At 49.4% G+C, this 22,483-nt stretch overlaps 2 protein-coding genes across 3 annotated transcripts in view; one reads left to right on the plus strand and one right to left on the minus strand.

Annotated features, from left to right (window-relative positions):
• Positions 1-1,184: 1,184 nt before the first annotated feature.
• Positions 1,185-5,939, plus strand: LOC102682527 (transmembrane 4 L6 family member 1-like). The gene is made up of 6 exons (XM_069197683.1): positions 1,185-1,405; positions 2,288-2,377; positions 2,838-2,980; positions 4,681-4,687; positions 5,116-5,385; positions 5,598-5,939. The coding sequence occupies exons 1-6, from the start codon at positions 1,238-1,240 to the stop codon at positions 5,616-5,618; spliced, it is 699 nt and encodes a 232-aa protein (XP_069053784.1). The 5' UTR covers positions 1,185-1,237; the 3' UTR covers positions 5,619-5,939.
• A 1,622-nt stretch (positions 5,940-7,561) lies between these two features.
• The window catches only part of wwtr1 (WW domain containing transcription regulator 1), a 47,247-nt gene continuing 32,325 nt past the window's right edge, over positions 7,562-22,483 (minus strand). Inside the window, exons 3-7 of one of the 2 annotated variants that reach the window (XM_015360860.2) lie at positions 20,738-20,851; positions 15,687-15,898; positions 11,126-11,259; positions 10,895-11,007; positions 7,562-10,479 (exon numbers count right to left, since the gene is read on the minus strand). In XM_015360860.2, the coding sequence (XP_015216346.1) occupies positions 10,298-10,479; positions 10,895-11,007; positions 11,126-11,259; positions 15,687-15,898; positions 20,738-20,851 (755 nt within the window). In that variant the 3' untranslated portion in view covers positions 7,562-10,297. The remainder of the gene's footprint in view (positions 10,480-10,894; positions 11,008-11,125; positions 11,260-15,686; positions 15,899-20,737; positions 20,852-22,483) is intronic. The other variant, XM_006637417.3, reaches the window with a different exon arrangement.

Raw genomic sequence — 22,483 nt, forward strand, 5'->3', positions numbered from 1 at the left:
ACATGTGGCCCAGGTCTTGTTGATCAGGTCCATTTCAACAGAATATTCACATCCATGAATGACCCTGTAACGGTGCCACGGACACTGTATCTAGCCCACAAGGGAAAAATACACACCACCTTGTCAGACACTGCATATTGCAGCTGAATCAGAGTAAAATGGCTCAGATGATGAATATGAACGAAACAGCCAACATCAGAAAGTTCTTGGGACAATCCATTCGATATTCATTGACTCATTGTTCCTTGAGAATGACACCTCAATTGTTTGATATGAGGGTACAGTGCAGAGCCTACATCCCCAGCACTAGATCCTTAAAAGAAGGCAGTGAGAGAGAATGAATATTAAGGAAGGGCCTGTTAAAGACCAGCTTTATCAGAACTGAAGGTTTTTGCACCATTTGAATGGAACTGGAGTGGGTAACACCACCTGCGGCATCTGTGACTAGACAGCAGCGGGTTCAAAGAAACTGATTTTTTTCTTCCCTGTTTGGGATCAGATGCCCGATCAATTAAAGCAATTAAGGTTTAAGTACTTCTTGGGCAAAACCTTCAGGGCGCCTCTTCCATCTCCCTTAACTGGCAAAGCAGAGTAGAGTAGAGTTTATTGTCATCTGCACAAGTGCAGTGAAATGCTTATTTGCATGTGTGCTCCGATACAGAGACATCAAGGAAACACCCAAAACACAGAACACCGGCAACAACAGCAAGTAAATTAACATACATCTTAGAAAAAAACCCCATCAGTGTGAGCCAGTGGTGGGGGTAGAGTTCAGCAGGCTGACAGCTTGAGGGAAGAAGCTGTCTCTGAGTCTGGAAATTACTCGCTTCTGCGATTGTGTTCCTCCTGGCATGATCATTTCTGAGGAGAAACTGGGGATGGAATTCCCGAAGGGAGCCGTATCACGCAACCCGACTGGTGCCAGTCAATATCCTTCGAAACGAGGCAAGACAACATCTCTACATGTGGCAAGACAAACGGTTAAAAGGCTCAGCCTCACGGTCGCTTTTCCCTTCTTTTCAAAAACCACTGGGATGGCCTTAAAATAACACACCATGCCATAGAAACCAAACCGTGTGAGCAAACAAGAGGGCAGAGGCGGCTGTAAACATTCGGGAGGCAGGGAGGCAGGGAGAGGACTCCCCTGGGCAGTAGTTCACGGGCATTACGAGCGCGTGGCCGGCCAGTCTGGGGCTGTGGGTGTGGGCCACCCTGAGGTGCCTGGGGGCGACGCACCATGTGCCTTGAGCAGTGCGCCAGGGCTTCCCTCTTCCCTCTGGCGGCCCTGAGCATCCTGGCCAACCTGCTGCTGTACTTTCCCAACGGAGAGACCCGCTACGCCAGTGGGAACCAGCTGACCAACTTCGTGTGGTTTTTCGGAGGAATTATCGGAGGCGGCCTCCTGGTAAGTGTCATGCCAGCATTTCAAAGACCGGCGTGGTGTGCGTTGTGAAAGTAAAAGAACGGTTTTCTGTTGTGTTTTTTTCTTACAAAACACAAGTAAAACACTAGTGTATTTCATACCAGCATACAAGAGATATACGCTCATTGTGATGATAAAAACATTGTAGGCCAAATTCTTTAATATAGAACACTAACATGGAGTCACAGTGTACTCTATGTGAGTAATCATTCAGTGAAACTGAAACCTCTAAAATCCAAAGGAAAAGAAACAGAACTTCAGCAGGCTATCCCTACTCTCACAAACTGTTTTGATCACAGAGATTAAAAGATTAAAAAACAAAATTTTACAGCTCAAAAAGAGCATCTGTTGAGTTTCGTTGGCATACTGCAGTAACTTAAGTGTGGTCAAGACAAAAATAAAGAGCCTTAATCTTTTGAGATAAAATTTGAGATAATAGCCACTGTCAAGTGCAGTGAAGTACTGCATAGCTGTCATGATTAATACAGCTGCTACTACTGCTACTGCTCAAGACGCCAATGTTCCTGTGACTCCAACTATCAGTACGACCTACACAGCTACAGTATACCTGTACAGTAAGGGCAGGTTTACAGAAACAAATCCATCACATCTCCACTGGGCAAAAGTTTTTCAAAACACACACACTTCCCTGCTCATGAGGTGCCAGCACCCCTAATCCCTTAAGTCCCCCAGACTGGAGGCTCGGGCGACACGCACACTCGCCCCTGCCGAACACGCCCTGCCCCCCAGCACACAAAGCCAGGACGTGTTCCTCCGGGGCTTCCAGGAGCCTTCGGCCTGCTGCAGACCGGACGGGCGCGGATTCCTCGGAGCTCTGACCGCGGTGTCTCTGCTGCGCTCCAGGTCATCGCTCCTGCCTGGATGCTGCGGGGGCCGGAAGGAAGATGTTGCAGTGCGCGAGAGGGGCACGTGGCGTGTGCCGAGGGCTGCCCGGTGAGCTGTGCCCGCCGGGGTCACGCCACCATCCTCCTCACCTCCCAGCTCTGACAGGAGGACCGGCACAGCTCTCAGTCTGTAGCGAAGCGTGTGTGATTGACAGCACACAGCTATCTCGGTCAGGTCCAGATTGCTCCCTGCATCACTTTTTTTTTACCGGTTTCTACAGAGGGTTTGAAGTCGTTGTCATGTACAGGACAGGGGAAATAGGTTCTCGTTTCCTTTTGCAGTTCAGAAAACATCCATGCGACACGTGTTCCAAAAGACTGGGATTCTGAGGTCTGCTCATCCAACAGATATAAAACCAGATCACACGACAGCTTGTTGACCAGTCCAGAACAGCTGAAAAAATATTTTAACTACTATTTATGAGACACATTTCATGCATGAGTCTATTCAGAGACTGATGATTGAAATGAATGAATTTGTCTGTGATCACATGTGGTTTGCTTTCCAGATGCTGAGCTCACTCGTGGCCACGCTGTTTGGAATGACAGGGTCCCTGTACTGCTTGTTAGTGTCTGCGCTGGCACTGACTGAGGGGCCCTACTGCATATCTGCCACTGGCTGGGACTACCCGTTCGCCAACAGCTCGGGCAGGTAATGTCAAACGGGCACACAGGACAGGGCTGCTTTTCTAGAGCCAGGCTCTGTTGATAAACACAATGCCGAGCTCTTTGCTTTAATCAGCCATTGTTTTTTAGAGGGAAGACATTTCCCAGTCCTAAAGAGAGGTCTCTTCAGAGCCAACAGGTACAGTAACACTCAACTGTTATAGACAAGGGGAGGTCATGCAGGGATTTTTGCTCATATGACTGATAGGAGCTTCTTCATTCATGAATCTGTTGTCCCCAGGGATCGGCAGTGTGATGGAGACACCCACCCCTCTTTGTGTAAAGTGTATTTTCCCATTCTTGCTCCCAAACTGCCCTTCACTTCTGTCCTGTGGTTTTGCCTTCGTCAGCACCTTTCAGGAATCTGGGTAACATGGTCAGAGCCTCCTGCGGTCTCTCCTGTATTCGGGACCGAAACGATCTAGCTGCCTCACTGTATCAGTGGGCAGCCGGCGCTCGACTGGCCCTGTGAGTAGAGGCGCCGACCCGGATCGCAAGCGTGACCAAAAAAAGCGACAGTAGACTGCTCCAAGCCCCGGCTGCAGGTCCTGAACTCAGCCTGCGCTGCCGTGTTAAAACAGGCCGGCCCCACCCTGACAGGGAGGAGTACAGAGAAAGATTACTGATGATGATGATGATGATGATGAAGAAATGAAGAAGCGGCTTCAGAAAAATCTCCAGAAATATCAAGCAGCAGCAGTTTTCTGTGTCTGGTTGTGTTTCAGAGCTAGAACTGGTACATTTGCAGCTTATTTACAGGGTGCCGAATGCCTCCCCGGTCTCGATAGCCAGATAGACAAAAGCAACACAGCACAACAGTGCAGATTAAACGGGAAATTACTGAAGCTCTACAGACGTTTCCTTTCTCTAAAGCAGTGGTCCCCAGTCCCCATCCTGGTGACACACACGCCTGCTGGTGTTCATGCCAGCCGAGCCTTCAGTGACACAATCAAACCCTTCGTTGACTTATAATAACAAGATTAATCTGAACTGTTTGTTCCCAGCTCTTTAACTGCTGTCTTGTGTAAATGGAATAAAAATCCCAAACTTGTGACTATTAACAAAATGCAAATGTTGAACTGGAGCAGCTCCTTGTTGATCCAGTAAGGCCTCAGTTATCTGCTGGAGGTGGGAGGGACTGAAACCCAGCAGGTGTGGGGCTCGCCAGGACCAGCACTGGGAACCCCTGCTCTAAAGGATGAAGGATGAAACACACTACCAACCCCTGAAGAAATGAGCCTTCATTCCCACCCCGAGGTGCTGAACGGGCTGACATAATGGGAATAGCTAGTTATAAAAAAACATTATATAATTACAGTAAATTATTTCAGATGTATTCTACCTCTACACGAAGGAGAAAGGTTCCTTTTCTTGTTCTTCCGCACTCGAGGCGCCCTGACTGTCACGGTTCATAGCGCCACGAAGAAAGAAATATCGCGTCTAAAACGAGATGACATGGCGTTATTCCGAGATCCTGCTGCTAATACATCGCCACCAGCAGGCCTCCTTTCATAAAAGCACGATTCTCTACGGCAACTCTCGGCCTGGAATTGTTTTTTATTTTATTTCCCAGTCAGTTTCTTCCCCCTTCGTGTTTCATGTCGTTTGCTGCGGAAATCCAATTCAGGTAATATTTCGATAGGAGCATAGTCTGAAAGCTCATAGTCTTTTTATGCTTCAATGCAGAACGACTGTAAACTAACAGGAGGTTTAAAAACCTTACTGTTAACTCATCGTAAATGTATTCTGCCTTGTTTAAAGATAAGGCAAAAACCTATCCTACGCGTGTCTGCAGATTCACATAAAGAATAAAAAAAGTTTGTAAAGCCCGAGTGTTCTCTGCTTTTCACTAAAAGGTAAAACACACACTTGTTTAACCCGGGAACGCTCAGAGAGACGGTGTCACACTTGACGTACAGGAAAGGCGCGCTACAGTACGTGCTCCTTTATACCGCTTTATTTGCACAAACGTGAGGGTGAAGATATTTTTGTTAGGGAAAAATAGAACTTTGCATGGGGCAATATTATTGCACTCCTTTAAGACATTGTGTCGACATGATTTACGTAATCATTCTTGCAGCGTTATCTCGTTTCGTTTTTCTTCCACAGAGTCGCTAATAGACGCCCGTACCTGGCGCGTCTTCCACTCAGCCTCTGTGCTTACAGATACTCGACTTCACGGCCTCTCCTGGTCTTGTCCTACGCAGTTACCTGTTCAATACCACGAGGTGGAGCAGCTGCAAGGAGCCAGCCCGCATCGTCGTGTGGAACGCGTCTCTCTTCTCCATCCTCCTCGGCCTGGGGGCCACGGAGTTCATCATTTTCTTCTTTCAGCTTCTGAACACTTTCCTCCTGGGACTCTGCGGGACATGCGCCGGCTGCTGCAGACAGGTGTGTCAAAAGAGGCGCATCGGCCGTCTCTCACGAGTCGAAGCGGAGCTTTCAAATTGTCCAGATCAATACGCGCGGCGCTGACATGCGCTCCAGGTTTGACAAGGACACGACGCCTCCAGCCCCACCCTCGAAAGTTTGTAAAACATGAGTCCTTCCTTAATTAATTATTCTTATTATTTTTTTCTCTTCTCTCTCTCCCTTCCCTTTAGAGCATCGGACCTGAAGCTTGAAGGTGAAGGACGAAGCCCCCGATAAGTGCGATCCACAAGAACACTTACTGAGATGTTGAAGTGTCCTGTATTTTTTGGAGCAGCGGTATTATGATTTTGATACAATGCCTTTAAAAAGGATCACTTCACACACAACGCTGCCTACCATCGTGAGCATTTAGTTTTCCGTGCCATTCGCTAGTGGCCAGCCTCCTCTCGTTCCAGAAAAGAATAACAAAAATGTTAAATTGTGTGTTTAGTATTAAGATGATCAAGATGATTATTTTATACTGTGCAAATTATATAACATTGACAATTCAGAAACACAAGCTTGGCATTTGAATGCACAACACTGTATATAATTAATTAAAAAAGGAAAGGAAAAGGAAACTTGCTTCAATATTTTTCCGTCCGTAAGGCGAAGTGTCTTTTTTATGTTGTTTCAGTGCGCCATCTAGTGCACAGAATTGGAAGCTGTACGAACCTTTTCGAAGCTTGCGGAGAAGTTCATGCACTGTACTTACCATTGCATTCATGCACAATTCTCTTCATTGATCGCTTGTGGGGTTTTTTTCGGAACCACCCCAGGTCGAGGTTAATTCGTCTGAGCTATATCAGTTGTAGGAAATCCAAAGGAATCCCTTTGCATTTACACAGGGAAGCACATGAACTCTCCCCCAAACTCCCTGGCTCGTGTTCACAGGAGCACAGGAACTTGGCTTGCTTCAGTGGTGCTTCAACAGAGCAGTATCAGGCTCAGTGATGGTTCCATTTTCTCTGCAGGGACCGCTCGAACTCCCAGCCCACAGCTCTGGAGGCCAGCGTCAGGGTGTCAGTGATGTGCTGAAAAGTGCCACCACACGTTAGCCGGAGTCTCTTATCGGATTGTGGTGGAAGGCAGGCTTTTAATACACTGCCACGCAGATGCCAGCTGTGCCCTCCAGTTTGAGTTTCACTGTTCATTCTGAAGAAACCCGCTGGGCTGACTGTCAGTGGCCTCTCGGGGTTTTAAACACGTGCATCAGGACCCTGGTGGTCTGCTGTGTCCAAGACTAACGAGTTGCAGTAATGTGCAAAATGAGGGCTGTCCTGAGAATCTTTTGAAAATCATTTGGGAATGTTTCAATATGCAGATGCCAGGTTAAGTATTCCCCCCCCCCCCCCCCATGCAACTTAGCAGACAAAAGCCGACAAGAACAGAGGCTACAGTTGAGGTCGAGACAAAAAGAATAATCAGACAGTCAAGTTTAACTGGAGCCCTCAGGGGGGCTGAAATTGCATTCCTTGACGAAACTTTACCATTCCACTGAACAGGTGTGTGATGGTTGAAAGTCACGTTTCAGAGTCATTTCAGCCCTTGGCCTGTATCTGGCCTAGACCCAGAGCTCGCTAGTGAGGGACTCGCTAGCAGCTGCTGTCCTGTCCAGCTCGATGTGGGCTGAGGACACAGGACCAATGCCGGGCAAACGCCTGCAGCTCCAGTCGACAAGCTGAAGGTGCGAGAGGGTCTCATGAGAGCCGAGTGCAGCAGAATCGTCGGCACTCGCTCAGACAGACACACGTGGGCTAATGGAACAAAAGCGTGAAGCTGCACAGCCCCAGTTAATTGGGAGCTCCTCGAAGAGCCCAGACTGGAATAAGCCCCACCAGACTCCCAACTGCCCACCAGCAGCCCGGAGCACTACAGAGTGAGCAGTCGCCACTCCTCGGGGTACACTTCTGGAGAAGCTTTACAGAATAATAAAGTAAGGCACACTACCTTTAACACGTTCAGAGAGTAATTTCTCAAAAAATAAAAGGCAGGATATTCCGGTGGCATCACGCTAAACTAAGTGTTCAAAGTAACTGTGGATAGTTCATAAGAAATGACAGAAGTGCATTCATTCGCTAGTCTGTCAGCACCGAATACAGCCGTCCACATTTGAAAGAAAGGATAAACAGTCAAAGAAACACATAAAGCAAACTACTTTTTAAGAACTCTGGATCCTGAAACCATTAAATTTATTGATTTTTTTAAAGGAAGGTACAAGGGCATTGTGTCTCAATTTCAGAAACTCTTTGTTGAGATTACATTCTCAGACGTGGACGCCACACTGCTGCTAGATAAACACAGAACTTGTTAGCCTGTGATTTTATTAATTCGTGAGCATGCTAGCGACATTCACATTTCCTAAAACCTACTCCCGTTAAGAGCACACAGCTACTTTCCATCTGGTTCCAGCAGGCCTGCTTGAGCACTGTAGCAGGCCACAAAACCTCCCTTTCCCCTCTAGTTTAAAATATCCCACACACGGCAGTCCTAAGTTAGTAGAAAGAAACTCTGGAAATGTCTTTTAAAAATATTTTCAACATAATATAGATAGAAGTTTTTTATTTAGAGAAAAACGCTGGAAAATAGCTTGGAATTCAAACAAAATATCTACAGTACTGCATTATTTGTTCATTTTTTTTAGTGTTCTCTCATCAAGTGTTTGTCTCACATACAGGAATCAAGAGTTTAAGAAATTATAAATCTGACTTTTCTCCAGGTTCTCATTCCAACGTTTACAGATGAACTTGCTTCTTTTTACTGCTTTTTGGTAATAGTTTTTTTTTAATTCTTTCTCCACCGATGAGCTAGCGGCCATTTTCTAACCCCGACCTTCCAGAACACTCCAAGGACACGGTACCACTCGCTGTAGAAACAAAGTGGCCACTTGTGAACGTGCGGATCACCCCCCTCGCTCACTCCCTCAGCCAGCAGGCTAATCTAAACTCCACGTCCTGCGACAAAGCGAAACCGCCCGTCAGACGGGAAAGAGTTTCTGGCTCTTGACTGCAATGAACCCCCCTCCCAAAAAATCAAGTCAATCTGTCGAATTTAATCTAGCTTTACGACATCATGAGCAGTATCTAAATGCCTCAGGTATCAGTACGTACTGTAGCTCCGCTGGGATTCAATCACAGACCTCAAAAATGTCCCAGCTTCCTGTGGACTGTGGTGAGTTCTGCAACGCCAAAAGACTGGGCAGAAGTCTAGTCCACTCAGGCCTCAGGTTCCCAGCGAACTACACTGCTCTTAATAGGTTCCATCGATCCCTGTTAAATACATACATACTCAAAAGCTGTCTTTTTTTCTGTTTTTCAGATGACTTTACTATTATCTGATTTGTTGCCTTCTCAGTCCTAAAGGTCTATAATATAACACAGTATAATCAAGATAAATAGTATGATTATAAACCACCTACACTAGGCATAGCAAGTGAGTACTTTAACATGCACATTAAAAAAACAGTCCAACTACTGTATAGGTTTTGCAGAATTAAACCTATTCATCGACCCACAATGTTGTTCTAGCTGAATATTACAAGAGATGCAAAATTCTGCTTTGTTTATTCCCTGCAGTACAAATATCAAACAGAAGTGTTATACTTTGGGTTTTAAATATTGACCCTTTGTAAGTATAAAATATTTCTGAAGTTGTTATTCCTTATAACGCCATTTGAAACTATTCATGTAGCAACACTTGCATTTACAAAGTGCAAGCTTCTCGTGTAATCAAGTCATCATCTGAAACACAACATTCATTTCATATAGAGAAATCTTTAAATCCGTAACGGCTTATGTAAAATGTAGTGCTTTGATGTATCAAATTCTTTTAAAAAACAACTAAAATCTCTCTCTAAAAAATCATAGCTCTTGATAAATATTAAAATGCAAACTCTATATTAAAAAAACTCTAAAATGGCACCAGATGTCGCTTTTAAAATAACTAATCTGGACTATTTTACAGTATATAAAAGGAATACTGTGTTATAAAAAAGATACATAATACAAAACATCTGCAATTTTGCAAATTTTGAGGCATTTAAGAATTAGTGTTCTAAAAGCTACACAGGTAAGTACACGTATATAAAACACATCAATTCAAATAAAGACTAGAATACAATTTGTTTAAATGCCAACAAAACCATTAAAAAAACAACTTTAAATTGTAAATACACCATTTAACGTTTAAAAAAAATCTTTTGTCTTTAAAGCTTTTGATCACAATGCACATTATGGAAAGAAATATTTTTGGTTTAATTTCCGAGGCAAGAATAAAACACGTATTATTGCTCCAGGGGTGAGCAGATTGTAACTCTGGTGAAAGCCAGGAAAAAAGTGACAAAACCAGCTGTGGCCCAGAATTCCCCACCGGAGCACAAAGGGAGCTACGCGACAGTGACCCCTGGAGGACTGGATGTCCACAAGCAGCCTCTGCCCTCCCGCTGGGGGTCGTGTGCCTTAACAAACCTCGCAAGTGAGGAAACAACATCCACAGCCAACACAAGTAAGCAAGCCGCTAGGGCCTTGTGGGAAAGGAAATGCGACTCTCCCGCAGGAATGCGTGAAAAATCGGGCGTGAATGAAAACCGACAAAATCAAGACGGGGTGTGGCGGGGAATAATGGAGCCGAACAAACAATGCCAAATTTTCCGAATTGTTCTCAAACGTCAAGCTTTGTTCTGTCCAACTGTGAGGAAGCTGTGATGACGTGACGTCCGTTGGATCTTGAAAGCCGGCGTGCACAGCCTCTGGTTAGCTGAGAAGGAGGAGGGGTGCAGACTGGGGCCCGGTTCGAACCGCAGGCCAGATGCCGAGAGGGTCCTCCGTCTCTGGGAAGAAGCGCTGCTGGGGGGGGGCGGCCGGTTCGATCGAACCCCGGGCCGGTCTCTCTCCTAGAGCCACGTGAGGAAGGGCTCGCTCTTGTTGAGCACCGACTCCACGTCATTGAGGATGGGGATGAGGTCGGCGCCCTCCAGCGTGCCCAGGTCCACGTTGGTGCCGGGCAGCGAGTCTAGGAAGTCCGGGAAGCGGGTCTGCGGGCCGACGCTCATGGTGCCCGTGCCCATGCTGTCCCCTGCGAACGACAGGCCGCGGGGTTAGCGCCAAGGTACACACGGGGCTGCCTCACGGCTCCCGGGATCCATTCCGGCTCGGCGCGCCGGTCTGTGTGGAGTCTGCATGCTCCCCTGGGACTCTGGCTCCTCCCACCTCCCAGTCAGGTTCAACCGGTAACTCGAAATTCTCCAGCGGGGGGAGGGGCGGGGCACGTTCCCATTACGACCAGTGCCCGGTTACAGAGTTCCCCCAGCGAGGTGCTTCGCCTCCGCCCCCCCCCCACCCACCGCCCCTCGCCGACGCCTCGTCCACGCGACAGCGCCCCCCGCAGGAGCCGCAGGAGCTGAAACGCTCCTGAAGGAGCCGCGCTGCCTCGGGCGGAGGACTAGCGGGGCTAACACCACCCCCTCCGAGGAGAGGATCGGCCCCCTCACCTGTGTCCATTTCGTCCACGTTGCCGAGGAAGTCTTCAGGGGTGGTGGGGATGCTGTAGCAGCCCAGGCCCAGGCCGCTGTCCGTGCTCTGCTCTCTGGAGTGGTACGGCCCACTGGGGGGGGGGGAGAGTGGAAAATCACAGCCCGTCAGTTACACATCCCCCCTCCACAGCGACCCGTCCCCCCTCCCTCCTCCACCGGAGCCGAGATGGGGCGGGGGGGAGAACTTGCCTGTTGAGGAAGGGGTCCGAGCCGTGGGACGGGACTGTCCTCATGTCCTGGGTCATGGCGGCCGAGCCGACCGCCGGGGGGACCGCGAGCATGCCTTCCGATTCCATGGGGAGCTGCCTGCAAAGAGCCACCTCCTGCGGACAAGCGACACCGGTCACCAGCGGGCCGGAGGGGGAAACCGGCACAGCCCCCAGCTCCACTCAGCTCACTTACTCCCCACCCCCGTGTACCACTGAGGAGAAGGGGAGAATCCAGGCTGAGTGGCGTGTCAATGAACAGGGTTTTCAATTGACCGGTTAACCCCCCCAGAGATAAAAAAGATGAAAAGGGAACTTTTAGCTAGGATTATTTGAACCTTTGCAGTATAGGAACCAAAGGACATGGTCCAGCACAAGAGCACTGATCACAGCGCAGTCACGACAGTCCACACAGTGTACTGCATTGTGGCATGTCACTCGGTACACGGGCATTTGAACTTTTGTATTAACAGGTAAAACTGGACATCTTTTGGTAGATCCAGTCACATGCAATGTGTAACAGGGCCTGTCGTCACATTTAGAAGCAGCCATGCTTGCAGTGGCGTTAATAGCAACCTCGATTTTGCACGGCACATGATCGCAGGAGGCAAACAACCACCAATGAAACTGAGTACTCCCTGTCCCTTAAGCCACTCTGATTCTCTAAAAAGGCTGAATTACAAGACTGTGATGACATCGGAAGATCGTGTTTTCATTCAGCTTTGCCTCTCGCCTCTTTCATAGCTGAAAGCTGACGAGCTTCTCTTCTCTGCCTCTGAAGCAACGGCAAAGGTGTCGATCATTTCCAGAGCACTTGGGATTTCATAAGCACAATGGGAACCAAAAAAAAACAAGCCAATGACAAAACAGAAGCAAAGTCTGGAAAAAAAACAAAACGTTTTTATAACTGCCAGCTACCTCCTCCTCAGCAGCTGGTCGAAAGTGTGTTTTCAGTTACGCTGGAAGGCGTGCTGTGTGAGAAACGTCCAGAACAGGGAGACTATCATTCCAGTGGGCTTCAAGCTCGGAATCACCTACAGGTCTGTATGAATTGGAATCTTCTGCGGGGCTCATGAAGCCTGCAGCCGGATTACTAGAAGGGTGTCCTCCAGGTGTATGGGCAATCGAATTCCAGAAACCTGCGAATGAACGCCGTCTTCTCATTGTCACGCGACTGCTTCCTCTTCGTCTTGACTGCAACCTTGGACATCTTGCTGAGGTGACAACAGTAAGACACCGGGCCGACAGCTGCAGCTCCCAAGGCCGGCCTGCCAGGTCAACCTGGCCCCTGTGAACTGTTCGGGCTGTCTGTACGGCCCAGCCCTTTCTGTCGTGTTCGGGTGTGAGCAGGGGACAGCCCAGCGCTGAACCAATGACTGGCGCTATGTCCCCGCGGTTCTGTATACTGACACGAAGGGGGGGGGGGGCGCGCTCTTTTGCCGGAGAGCACTTGAAAGTTTCCGTTAGGAAAGAAAAACAGCCCCTCTTCTAGCTTCCTTGGAAACCAAGTGTTCCGAGCAGCTCCGTCAGCAGCGCCAGGGAGGGTCTAGATTTCCAGGGCTATTGTTTCTCAACGACAGAAGAGCGATGGGGGAGGAAGGCTGCTCCAGGCTTCCCAGCGCTCTGCCCGCATGATGTCAGCCTGCCGAGCGCCGGCTGGGCTCCCATCCAGCCAGGAGAGGGCGCAGCGCCGACGGCCCTGCCCAGCACCGGCCCAGCGGGAGCGGCGGGGACACGGGCCGCCTCTCGCACTCGTCGTCCCCACCTCCCGTCACGCTGGAAACCGACGGGTCCCCTGCCGTCAAGACAGCGGAACGTGCTGGAACCATCCTTGGGAAGACAAACGCCGTCCCTGAGGACCGTCTGCCTACCAGCTCATAAGCTGGCGCTGTGCTCGGTTCGCAGGGATCTCTGGAGGATCTCCAGTCCCGCCAGCTGCCCAGTTAACTCTAATCCCATTCTAATCCCCATGGCAGGAACGGAGCCCGTTAGCTCTGGTGAGGCACTGTCACTTTCTGAAGCAATCACCATTTTCTAACCAAGAGTCAAACGTAGCAAATTCAGATCCATACGTTTTGAGTTTGTCTTCATAGAATGGGACCCCACCACTCAGGAATAGTCTGGAATGGGCACAAGAACAGGAAACAGCGCATCACAGGAAACTCCAATGAAAACTATAAACTGTGGAAATGTGGCCCAGATTAGGCAACGTCTATCAATGTCCGATGCTGAGCGCCTGTTTCGTGCAAATCGAGATTTCTGCCACTCTTTGCTCTTTGGGCTCGCTAACTCTCTTGTCAACAAGTTGCAATATGTCCAGAACTCTGCAGCTACACCGCTAACTCACACCAGACCCTGGCGGCAGATCACTCCTGCACTGGCGGCTCTGCATGGGCTGCCAGTTAAGATACACTTTCAATATGAGATCTTGTTGACTTTTAAGGCTTTAGAAATCTGTCTCCATCACGCATCTTCGAACCTCATATCCACACTCCCTCCTGTGGGCTCCCTTCAGTGGAGGCTGCTCCTTTGCTCTCTGTACCAGGGACTAAGTTTCGGACTTGTGGTGACTGTGTCTTTTCTGTTGCTGCCCCAGTGTTATGGAATGTCCTTCCTCCGACTCTTCCAGAGACAAATTCTCTGATTGGCTTCAAAATCTAAACTCAAAAGTAATCTCTTTACTAAGAGCTGTATCTCATTAGCCTACATTCAATCTGCATGAATCCGTGAAGTGTTTTGTTTATTTGTGTCTTACTTTTTATTGTACTTTTTGTTGGCCTTTTTCTTCATGACTACGTACAGCGTTGCTTGGGTTTAGAAAGGTGCTTTATAAATAAGAATAACTAGTATTTGTATTAATAACCACTCACTGCGTGTTCCCGCTGAGCCCTCATCTCTCGATTATTGCTCTGTGTGTGTCAGCACGCTCTGGCTGTGTCTCTAGGCTGTGTGTCAAGGTGGCCCTCACACAAGGCACAGGACAGCACTGCAGAGCTACTCCACACCCATACAGACCCGAGCGGGACAGCTGGGCCTCAGGCTCACTGGAGTCCGACAGGAGAGGCAGGAGGCCAGGCGCCCTTCACTGGGCTCCTTCTGCTGAGTGGACTTGTGGCAGGGGCAAGCCTTCGGGATGCACTGCTGTGGACAGCTCGAGCGCCTGGGGGGGTTTGTGTTGCAAACAGAACCTCCAGCAGGAAGCCTGGGCTCAGGAGATGACTGCTCTGCACGCTGTCCATGTGAGAGGAAACGCTCATTCTCACAAACTAACCGGCAAGGTCATGTATTTTTATTGGATACCTTTGGCAGTTTCCTTTAACAGGCTACACCTCAAGTTCCTGTGCCCCTGGGCTGCATAAGCTCACAACAACTGACGAGCTGAGACTCTTGACAGCTTGTTTTTTTCCCAAGTGGATCTGGTTATTGTTTCTCACTTGACACTCGAGCGCAGCGTTTCTCAGCCGACAAGTCTTCCGACATTAACGGGTGCACCGCAGAATTTCGGAGACTCGCGTATGAGAGAGGAAAAAATGAATAAATTGTATATCGTCGCACGCTTGGCCCGGACACACGAGACAGATGCCATGAGCCGTGTGGAGACCATCTGTGGGGTGAGTTCGGCTTTTTAACTTTCATGGGGAAAAAAACAGGGAACTCTGGGAGCTCTGAGTGTCACTGTTGTCAATTCCTGCCAGGATATCGTGACTTTGCTCCTTGAGGCAAACTAATGCTGAAATAAGTCCGGTATATAATATCAACCTGAAACATTATAATATTACAATCACATCACCAAGTAACATTCTAATATTACTCTGGCCTTCCCCTAGACACCCCTTTAATAAAGGGAGGAGTGATGTGATGACAATACAGTGTTGCACACCTGGTCATTAAGCACCTCATACTAGCTGGAATCCAGAAACCCTCTGGGACCCTGGTCTGTAGTCAGCTGCGCAGCCCGGAGCTCATCTCTGGAGTCCCGATCTCAACCTGCACTTCCGCAGGGCACTCACTGCTTTCTGGTCTCAAACCTGCTTGAGTCTTGACTAGCAACACCTACTCTCCCTGGACCCTAGAGAGCTCCTCCTGCGCCCCACATGAGCGTACCTGTCTCATGAGCTCCCCCTGCGCCCCAAAACCAGTGTACCTGTCTCATGAGCTCCCCCTGCGCCCCACAGCCAGTGTACCTGTCTCATGAGCTCCCCCTGCGCCCCACAGCCAGTGTACCTGTCTCATGAGCTCCCCCTGCGCCCCACAGCCAGTGTACCTGTCTCATGAGCTCCCCCTGCGCCCCACAGCCAGTGTACCTGTCTCATGAGCTCCCCCTGCGCCCCACAGCCAGTGTACCTGTCTCATGAGCTCCTCCTGCGCCCCACAGCCAGTGTACCTGTCTCATGAGCTCCCCCTGCGCCCCACAGCCAGTGTACCTGTCTCATGAGCTCCTCCTGCGCCCCACAGCCAGTGTACCTGTCTCATGAGCTCCCCCTGCGCCCCACAGCCAGTGTACCTGTCTCATGAGCTCCCCCTGCGCCCCACAGCCAGTGTACCTGTCTCATGAGCTCCTCCTGTCTCTTCCGGATGCGCTCTCTCTCCAGCTGGATCCTCTGGAGCCGCATCTTCTGCTGGTGCTGCTGCTGAGTGGTCAAGGGGTGGGGCAGGGTCATCAGCGGGGCACTCTGCTGGGACACGGCCGGGCTGGGGGGCACCTGCGGGGGCGGCGGCGGCTGGCGCTGGGGGTGCTGGGGGTGGTGGCTCAGCACTGCGGAGAGAAACCGACAGGGGCACCCGTGACCCACGCTGACAGGCGGATGGAGCTGATGGGGCCACTCGATTCGGACAGCCCTGAGTCAACAGGCATCGACGGGAGAGACCCAGAGGACTCCCTCGGAGTCAGCCGAGGAACACGGAGCAGGGCGCGCAGGAGCGCATTTACACAGAAGCGCAGCTCAAAACGAGAACACCTCTCGGCACCGCTTTACACAGAGGGTTGTGGGAGTATGGAACAAATAACGCAGTCATGTAGTTGAAGCCGATGCCCTGGTTTCTCTTGAGAAACAGCTGGAAGAGATATGACATCTTAAAACATGAATAAATTGTTTTCAACCTAAGCAACAGAATATATTTTAAATGTGACAGCATTAATTTTGATAACAATTATTGTTATCAGTGACACTGAAGGCCACTGATGGACTTTGGACTTTGGACAGGATCAACAGTGTCCAGTGTGCTTTTTTTTTGGGATCCAACTTGTGATCCGACTTTTTTGGGATCACTGACTTGTGATCCCAGACACAACCACCAGGGGTCGCCAGGCCACGTGTTTACTGTGTGTACAAACACGGGGATACACCAGAGACACCCGCTGGTGTCCCAAGCCGCACATCCATCAGATGTGAGAGAAAATGTGCGCGTGCCAAAGGCCCTTGCGACGACGGGGAACATGCAGACTCCACACAGAAGGCAACCCAGTCCAGAGCTGAGGCCGGGACCTACGAGCTGGGAGGCAGCAGCGCTCGGCGCCCTGCCACAGCGCCGCCCCTGATTCAACCACACTCTTCTGTTTTTACTTCTCCGCGACATCCGTCTGCCTCTGGGAATTCTGGGTATGCGCACAAACGTGGAAATGCGGTGCATGTGGCCTCCAGTGATAAGGAGAGGACTGACGCTCCACAGGTGTCTGGATGCCTGAAGTGAGGAGTCTCGACAGCAGACCTTCACACAGCTAAGACTGCAAGACCTGATTCACTGCGCTCACAGCCAGTGTACGTTTAGACCAGCGAAGGCCGCATTTTCCCCCAAAGCGCAAAGAAGAGATAAGCAGTAAAACAGAATTTTAAAATGTAACGTGACCCTCAGATTACATATAATGAAGAATACACAAATGTACATATTATTAGGACAAGTAAACTGGGCCTTGGGATGTTTTTCTCCTGTTTTCATTTTTTGAAACCTTGCAGTGGTGTGCATCTAATGCAAGGGGGAAAAAAACACTGCGAGCCACAAGCAGCGAAGCAAGCCACTACACTCTTCCCCGATCAGGAAAAAAATAAAATCTGTCAGTTGCAAGGAAAATAAATATTGCAGGAAGGATATTAATGCTCTGGCTGATGCTAAAATGTATCCTCTTCCAGAGTGAGTCAGCCATGCCCAGAAACCTCGTTTGTGCCAGTCTGGCATTGTACAGGGTGCTTATCAAGCTGGGCTTGAGTGGCAGCTAAGACTTACATTACAGGTTCACAAGGTGAACACCAGACACCACTGCTCTCTGGAAGTGTTGAGCAGGCTGCAGACGATTGTTATGTAGACGGCAGGCCAGGCACGGTCTTTGATTAAAACATTCACTAGGTACACTATAGCATGGCAGTTTGTTTTGTTTCTTGACACAAATCCTGAAATTTGTCTACGGTGGCGAGATCAAGGGTATGGCCCTGTGCCGAAGGTTACTAGCAGAGTTCCAGATGTCCAGGTGAAATTGTTCCTGACAGACGCACGGCCCTGCTTGTTACAGCTATTACTCTAGTGTTGAGCGTTTCGCAGACCAGCTGTGAAAGACCTCAGTCTCAGCTTTCGCAGTGACTTGAAGCTCAATCCCACCCCCTCCCCCCTCCTGCAGGCTAGTGCAGGGTGTCACAGCCCGCCATGATGAAAAACACATGCTTGTGCTGAGCAGACAAGCACCCGCCAGCTGAGTCACAACACCGCGCGCAGAGCAGGCCAGCACCCCGGCCCTGCCAGCAAAGGTTTCTTGTTTCGTTTGTTTCTCAGAAACAGCCTCAGCTATCCAAAAGGGTAAGCAAAAACAAAGACTGGCGTTCGAGTTAAGAGGACTTTTTTCCACTCCAAAAGGTCTGTAATGCATTAAAGTCTGCAGTATCCCATTCCAAACAGGACTCCTTCTTTCGCAGATAGCCAGGGGCAGCTGAGCAGCGATCTCCCTGAACATGCTCTGATTGAAAAGGCAGGGCCTGAGACACTAATTATTTACACACACATGGTCTGTGGAGAGCTGCGCTGTGCTGCAGTCTGCACTTTATATACTGTAGAGCATGCAGACGTGTATCTTGGGGGGTAATTCAAAGAGCACAGCTCGTACTTTACCAGGAAAGAAAAAAAAAAGCTTAAAATCCTTATGTATTCATCAGTGTGTTCATTTAAGATTTTTTTTTCCAGGAAAAGGAAAAGAGATTTTGTATATTTTGTATATTTAAAAAAAAACTTTTGTTTTTTTACATACACTCTTTCAAGTACCCTACAGCTCTTCCACACTTAGAATTCAAGATAAATTCACCTCCAAAGCAAACCACTACTGTTAAAACAAGCACTGCAAAACCATCTGACTGCTCTTTCTTTCTCCTTGCTAGCAGAGGTATGAATACTGTTTCTCTTTAAAAACACTTTCCCCTTTTGAAGGACCATCATCATCATCATCATCTGAGGTATATTCTTTCCCAGCGGGAACCCCCTGGTACGTCATTAAATTAATGGCACAAACTGGACGCCTGGCCCACGCACACAGAAAACCTATCCAAAACCATGTCCTTACGAACCTGAATAGAAACCTGCTCGATTTCATCCGCCAGCCAAAGGCGGTTCTCAACACACTACTTGAAACGTGCAAAAACACTCGAAAACCATTTGGCCAAGGAAATCCAAACTTCATGGGTGTGCGTCTAGTGCCCTCAAGATCATCACATGTGGAAAGGGGGACCCTGCCCATAACTCCCCCCCTTTGTGTAAAAACCATTCTGCCAGACTAACGCCAGACTTCGTTTCGTTGTAATCTGCACACAGTTATCATCTGGAGCACTGGCATTTCTGCACCACAGCGTGCCCCTGGGAAAGAATGTTTTCTTCTCACAACTGCACTAACTGAATCACAACTCAGCCACTTACACCAATTCCTCCTGTTTGGCCAATTAACTACAAACTCAACAGGTATCATCATTCCAGTAACAACGCAGTTGGCATAAGGAGAAATAATGTTCTTGCTTAAACCACAATGAATGCCTGACCGCCATTTTGTTTGCTAAACATCAACTGCTGGCGTCTTGGAAACCACCGCCCTGCCTGACGCAGAACTGCTGAAGAGCTGCACGTCACAGGCTACAGCAGCACTTTATCCCCTCCCAACGAATCACCACCCGTCTGGTGAAAAGGCAAAGCCCTCTCCTTCAAAAACAGTTTGGCCGATTCACTCCCCACTTGGTGTCAAATGCAATCCACATACAGCAAAACGGGAATCCTGCACAATCCGACATGACATCCAGCTACTGCTGCCTTAGGATCCACTGCGCTGGTAGAAATGAAATCCGCCAGGTTTCGTCACACTGGAACCTGCTTCTGTCCTCCGCCGCTCGCCCCCAGCAACACTTTAAAGCCCACAGGGGCTCATCACATGCTTGGGGAAACGGGAAATGCATCCAATACCACAAAGCACTCTTCTTTAAAATCTGCTTTCCCAACGAGCTCCAATCGCATGAGGGGCCGTCATCGTTTCTCCCTTGCTCAGAGGCAGTGCCCTCATCCTGTTACAGTGGGATGGTGGTGACTTGCTTGGAAGTGATTTGCTTAGAAGTCTTCAAAACGTCTGCCATTTTTTTTTTGTGAGGTGTGCTCTTTCTACGGGGAAGGTAAAAGCTTTAACGAAACTCCTGAAAAAGCTGTCCAGACTGCAGAAGTCTACCCGGCAGCGGATGCTGGCGTGTCTTCTCCAGAGCAGTTGAACCTACTGTGCAGGGAGATAACCCTGGAGCAGCAGACAGGCCAGTTATTACAGATGGGAGGACAGCAGTGTCTAAACAAGGCCCGGCCTGGCACCACTCATCACAGCCTCCCTGTGCACAGGATCCTGTCAGCTGCCACAGGCCCACGTCAGCGGTGACACAGGCATGTTTCTTTCTCCTCAGGGGGGTCGGGGGTTTCATCCGCAGGGAAGACCTCCGTCTCACGAACTTCACCATCCCGACTTCTCCACTAGATACATCTCGGAGCCATGAAAGGGCAGGGCGTGTGTGTGGGAGTATTACGTGCGCCGGTAATATAGCTCAAACCGTGCGTTAATACTGCACAGCGCTCTCAAGACAAGTTGGCAGGGGGGGGAGGGGGTATCTGATCACAGCTGAGCTAGTTATCTTGAAAAAGAAATCCGTCGTGACTGAGAACTCCAGCAACGCGCTCTTCTCTGATCCAGCTCACCTGGCTCCCAATCGGCCCGAATCAAGCAGCCCCACTGCACGAGCCCCGCCCGCCGGCGGAGAGCTCGCCGGCACAGGCCGGGGCTGCGGGGGTCCGAGCAGGTATCCCAGCGGCCTGCAGGGGTCTCTCAGGTCTCAGTAACACAGCACCTGTGTGCTCCAAATCACTTTCCCACTCTGCTGCCTGAGGGATAATACACGTGATGGTTACAGCAAAAGCCTTTTGCCAAGAGATGATTTAAATATTAGAGCAATTAATACGTTAAAGGAGCTCAGCTGGAACCAAAAGAAATGAAAAACTCAAAACCCTGCCGGCCTCGAAAACCAGCGTCGGAGAGCCCTGGGGTGAGAGGATTAGTGGGGGAGGAGCTACAGTGCCCGTCTGGAGCTGCAGGGGTACTTACTGAGGCGCGTGTCCACCCGCGGGTCAAGCCAGGACGTGCTCTGGGTTTTGTGGTCAATGAAGTAAATTTCTCCCTGAGGGGTCACTGCTTGTTCCCAGCCTTCAGGCAATTGTCCTGTTCAAGCAGGAACATCAGAGGGACCCGTCAGCAAACAGCCAAGAGCCTTTCGAGTATGTCTAAGCCATCACATACGAAGGAGCTCTTTCCTGAACCCCCCGCACTGCTTCCCAGCAGACTCTGCCTGACCGTACTGTGTTTACCACAGTGTGCACCAGGTTGATAACGACCGATGACATTAATCAGGTCGTGACACAACACGGCAAAGACAGGAGGGGTTTTCGTCATTGACTTGAAAAAGTCAGGAAGTCAGCGCTGTGCTTGTTCACAGAAGGATGCACTGGAGCAGCAGGAATGATGGCCGAGCCTGGTGATCATGCTCCTGGCCCATCTGACTGGATCACGGCTGTGCAGCTGTACAACGGGCTGTGGAAGAGCTGCTTTATGCCCTGAGAGACGAGGCTGTAGCAGTGCGACACTGTGAGACCCACACTACAGCTTTACATGCAGAAGAACAGACCTGCAGCACTGCTCTCCTGGGACATGTGGAACAAGCAGACAGGATCACATTTTGAAAAGGCGCGAGCTTCACAATTCGACATTTTTAGAATTTTGAAATACACTACACTCACATTTGACCCAGAAAACTTGCTAGAACCGAGACTAAGGTCAGTTTTCAGTAGTCATTAGGAAAGACTATTTTATTTTTAACAGGATGCCCAGTCTTTTCACAGGTCACTGCTGGCATATCTCAGGAGAGCAGAGTATATGAACACCTGTGCATGACAGCTTGCAAAAAACTGCTACCACTTCGTCACTCTTCAGCAACGACACTCGTCACGATACATGCACCAATATCTTGCCAAATGGAAAACGCTCTGGAACAGCTTCCGAGTGTTAGGAGCTGCGTCATGCAAGCTTTTTCAAAACTACCCGAGGATGTACAGAGGCAGCTCACAAACAAGCTACTGGCCCCCAAGGCTTCCTCTCAACTCCAATACTCTTACCATGGTTTGCAAACGCAAACATTGCACTGCTCTCTGACATTCTGTAACCATAAACCTTTACTGCACCACAAGCAGGCAGGTACCATAGCCAAACTGTACATCAGCGTCAGTGAGATTTACTTACGCAAGGGAAGGAGCGCTTTTAAGTAAAAGAGAGGAAAACGCCCTTCAGAACAACAGGGGCCTCAGCGGATAGAATTCCCTACTTGACAGCTTCGGGATCTGTTCCAGCATTGTTCCAACCGGCCTTTCTGTGCTGGGGGAGGTGGGGAGCGGTGTGTTGTGTTGACACTGCAGTCCTGATAAGAGGGCTGTATCAGATGCACCGTGAAGCTCTGATGGCACAGCCACACAGAGAGGCTACAGCTCCCTGCAGGGCTCAGCCAATTAAAAAGATTCCCCTCCACAACGCCTGGGCCTCCTGTATTGTTGACAAGCTGGGGGCAGGTTCAGCAGCCTGGTACACTGAAATTGTCTTCTTCTGGTTTTTAAAACCATCCACAGTATATGATATTACCTCCATAAGCCTAGACGTCTCTCGAATATATTTCCACCCAAACAAACCCCATGGACTGAAGGAGAACTGGTACTTCCCAAAATATGGTTTCTTTAATTTATGCATCCAGCCTTCAATTCACAATCACGCTGAGGTGCAGCTCTTTTGCCTTTCAAGAGCAAAACT

Source organism: Lepisosteus oculatus, chromosome 13, assembly GCF_040954835.1.
Source record: "Lepisosteus oculatus isolate fLepOcu1 chromosome 13, fLepOcu1.hap2, whole genome shotgun sequence".
Classification (NCBI taxonomy): domain Eukaryota; kingdom Metazoa; phylum Chordata; class Actinopteri; order Semionotiformes; family Lepisosteidae; genus Lepisosteus; species Lepisosteus oculatus.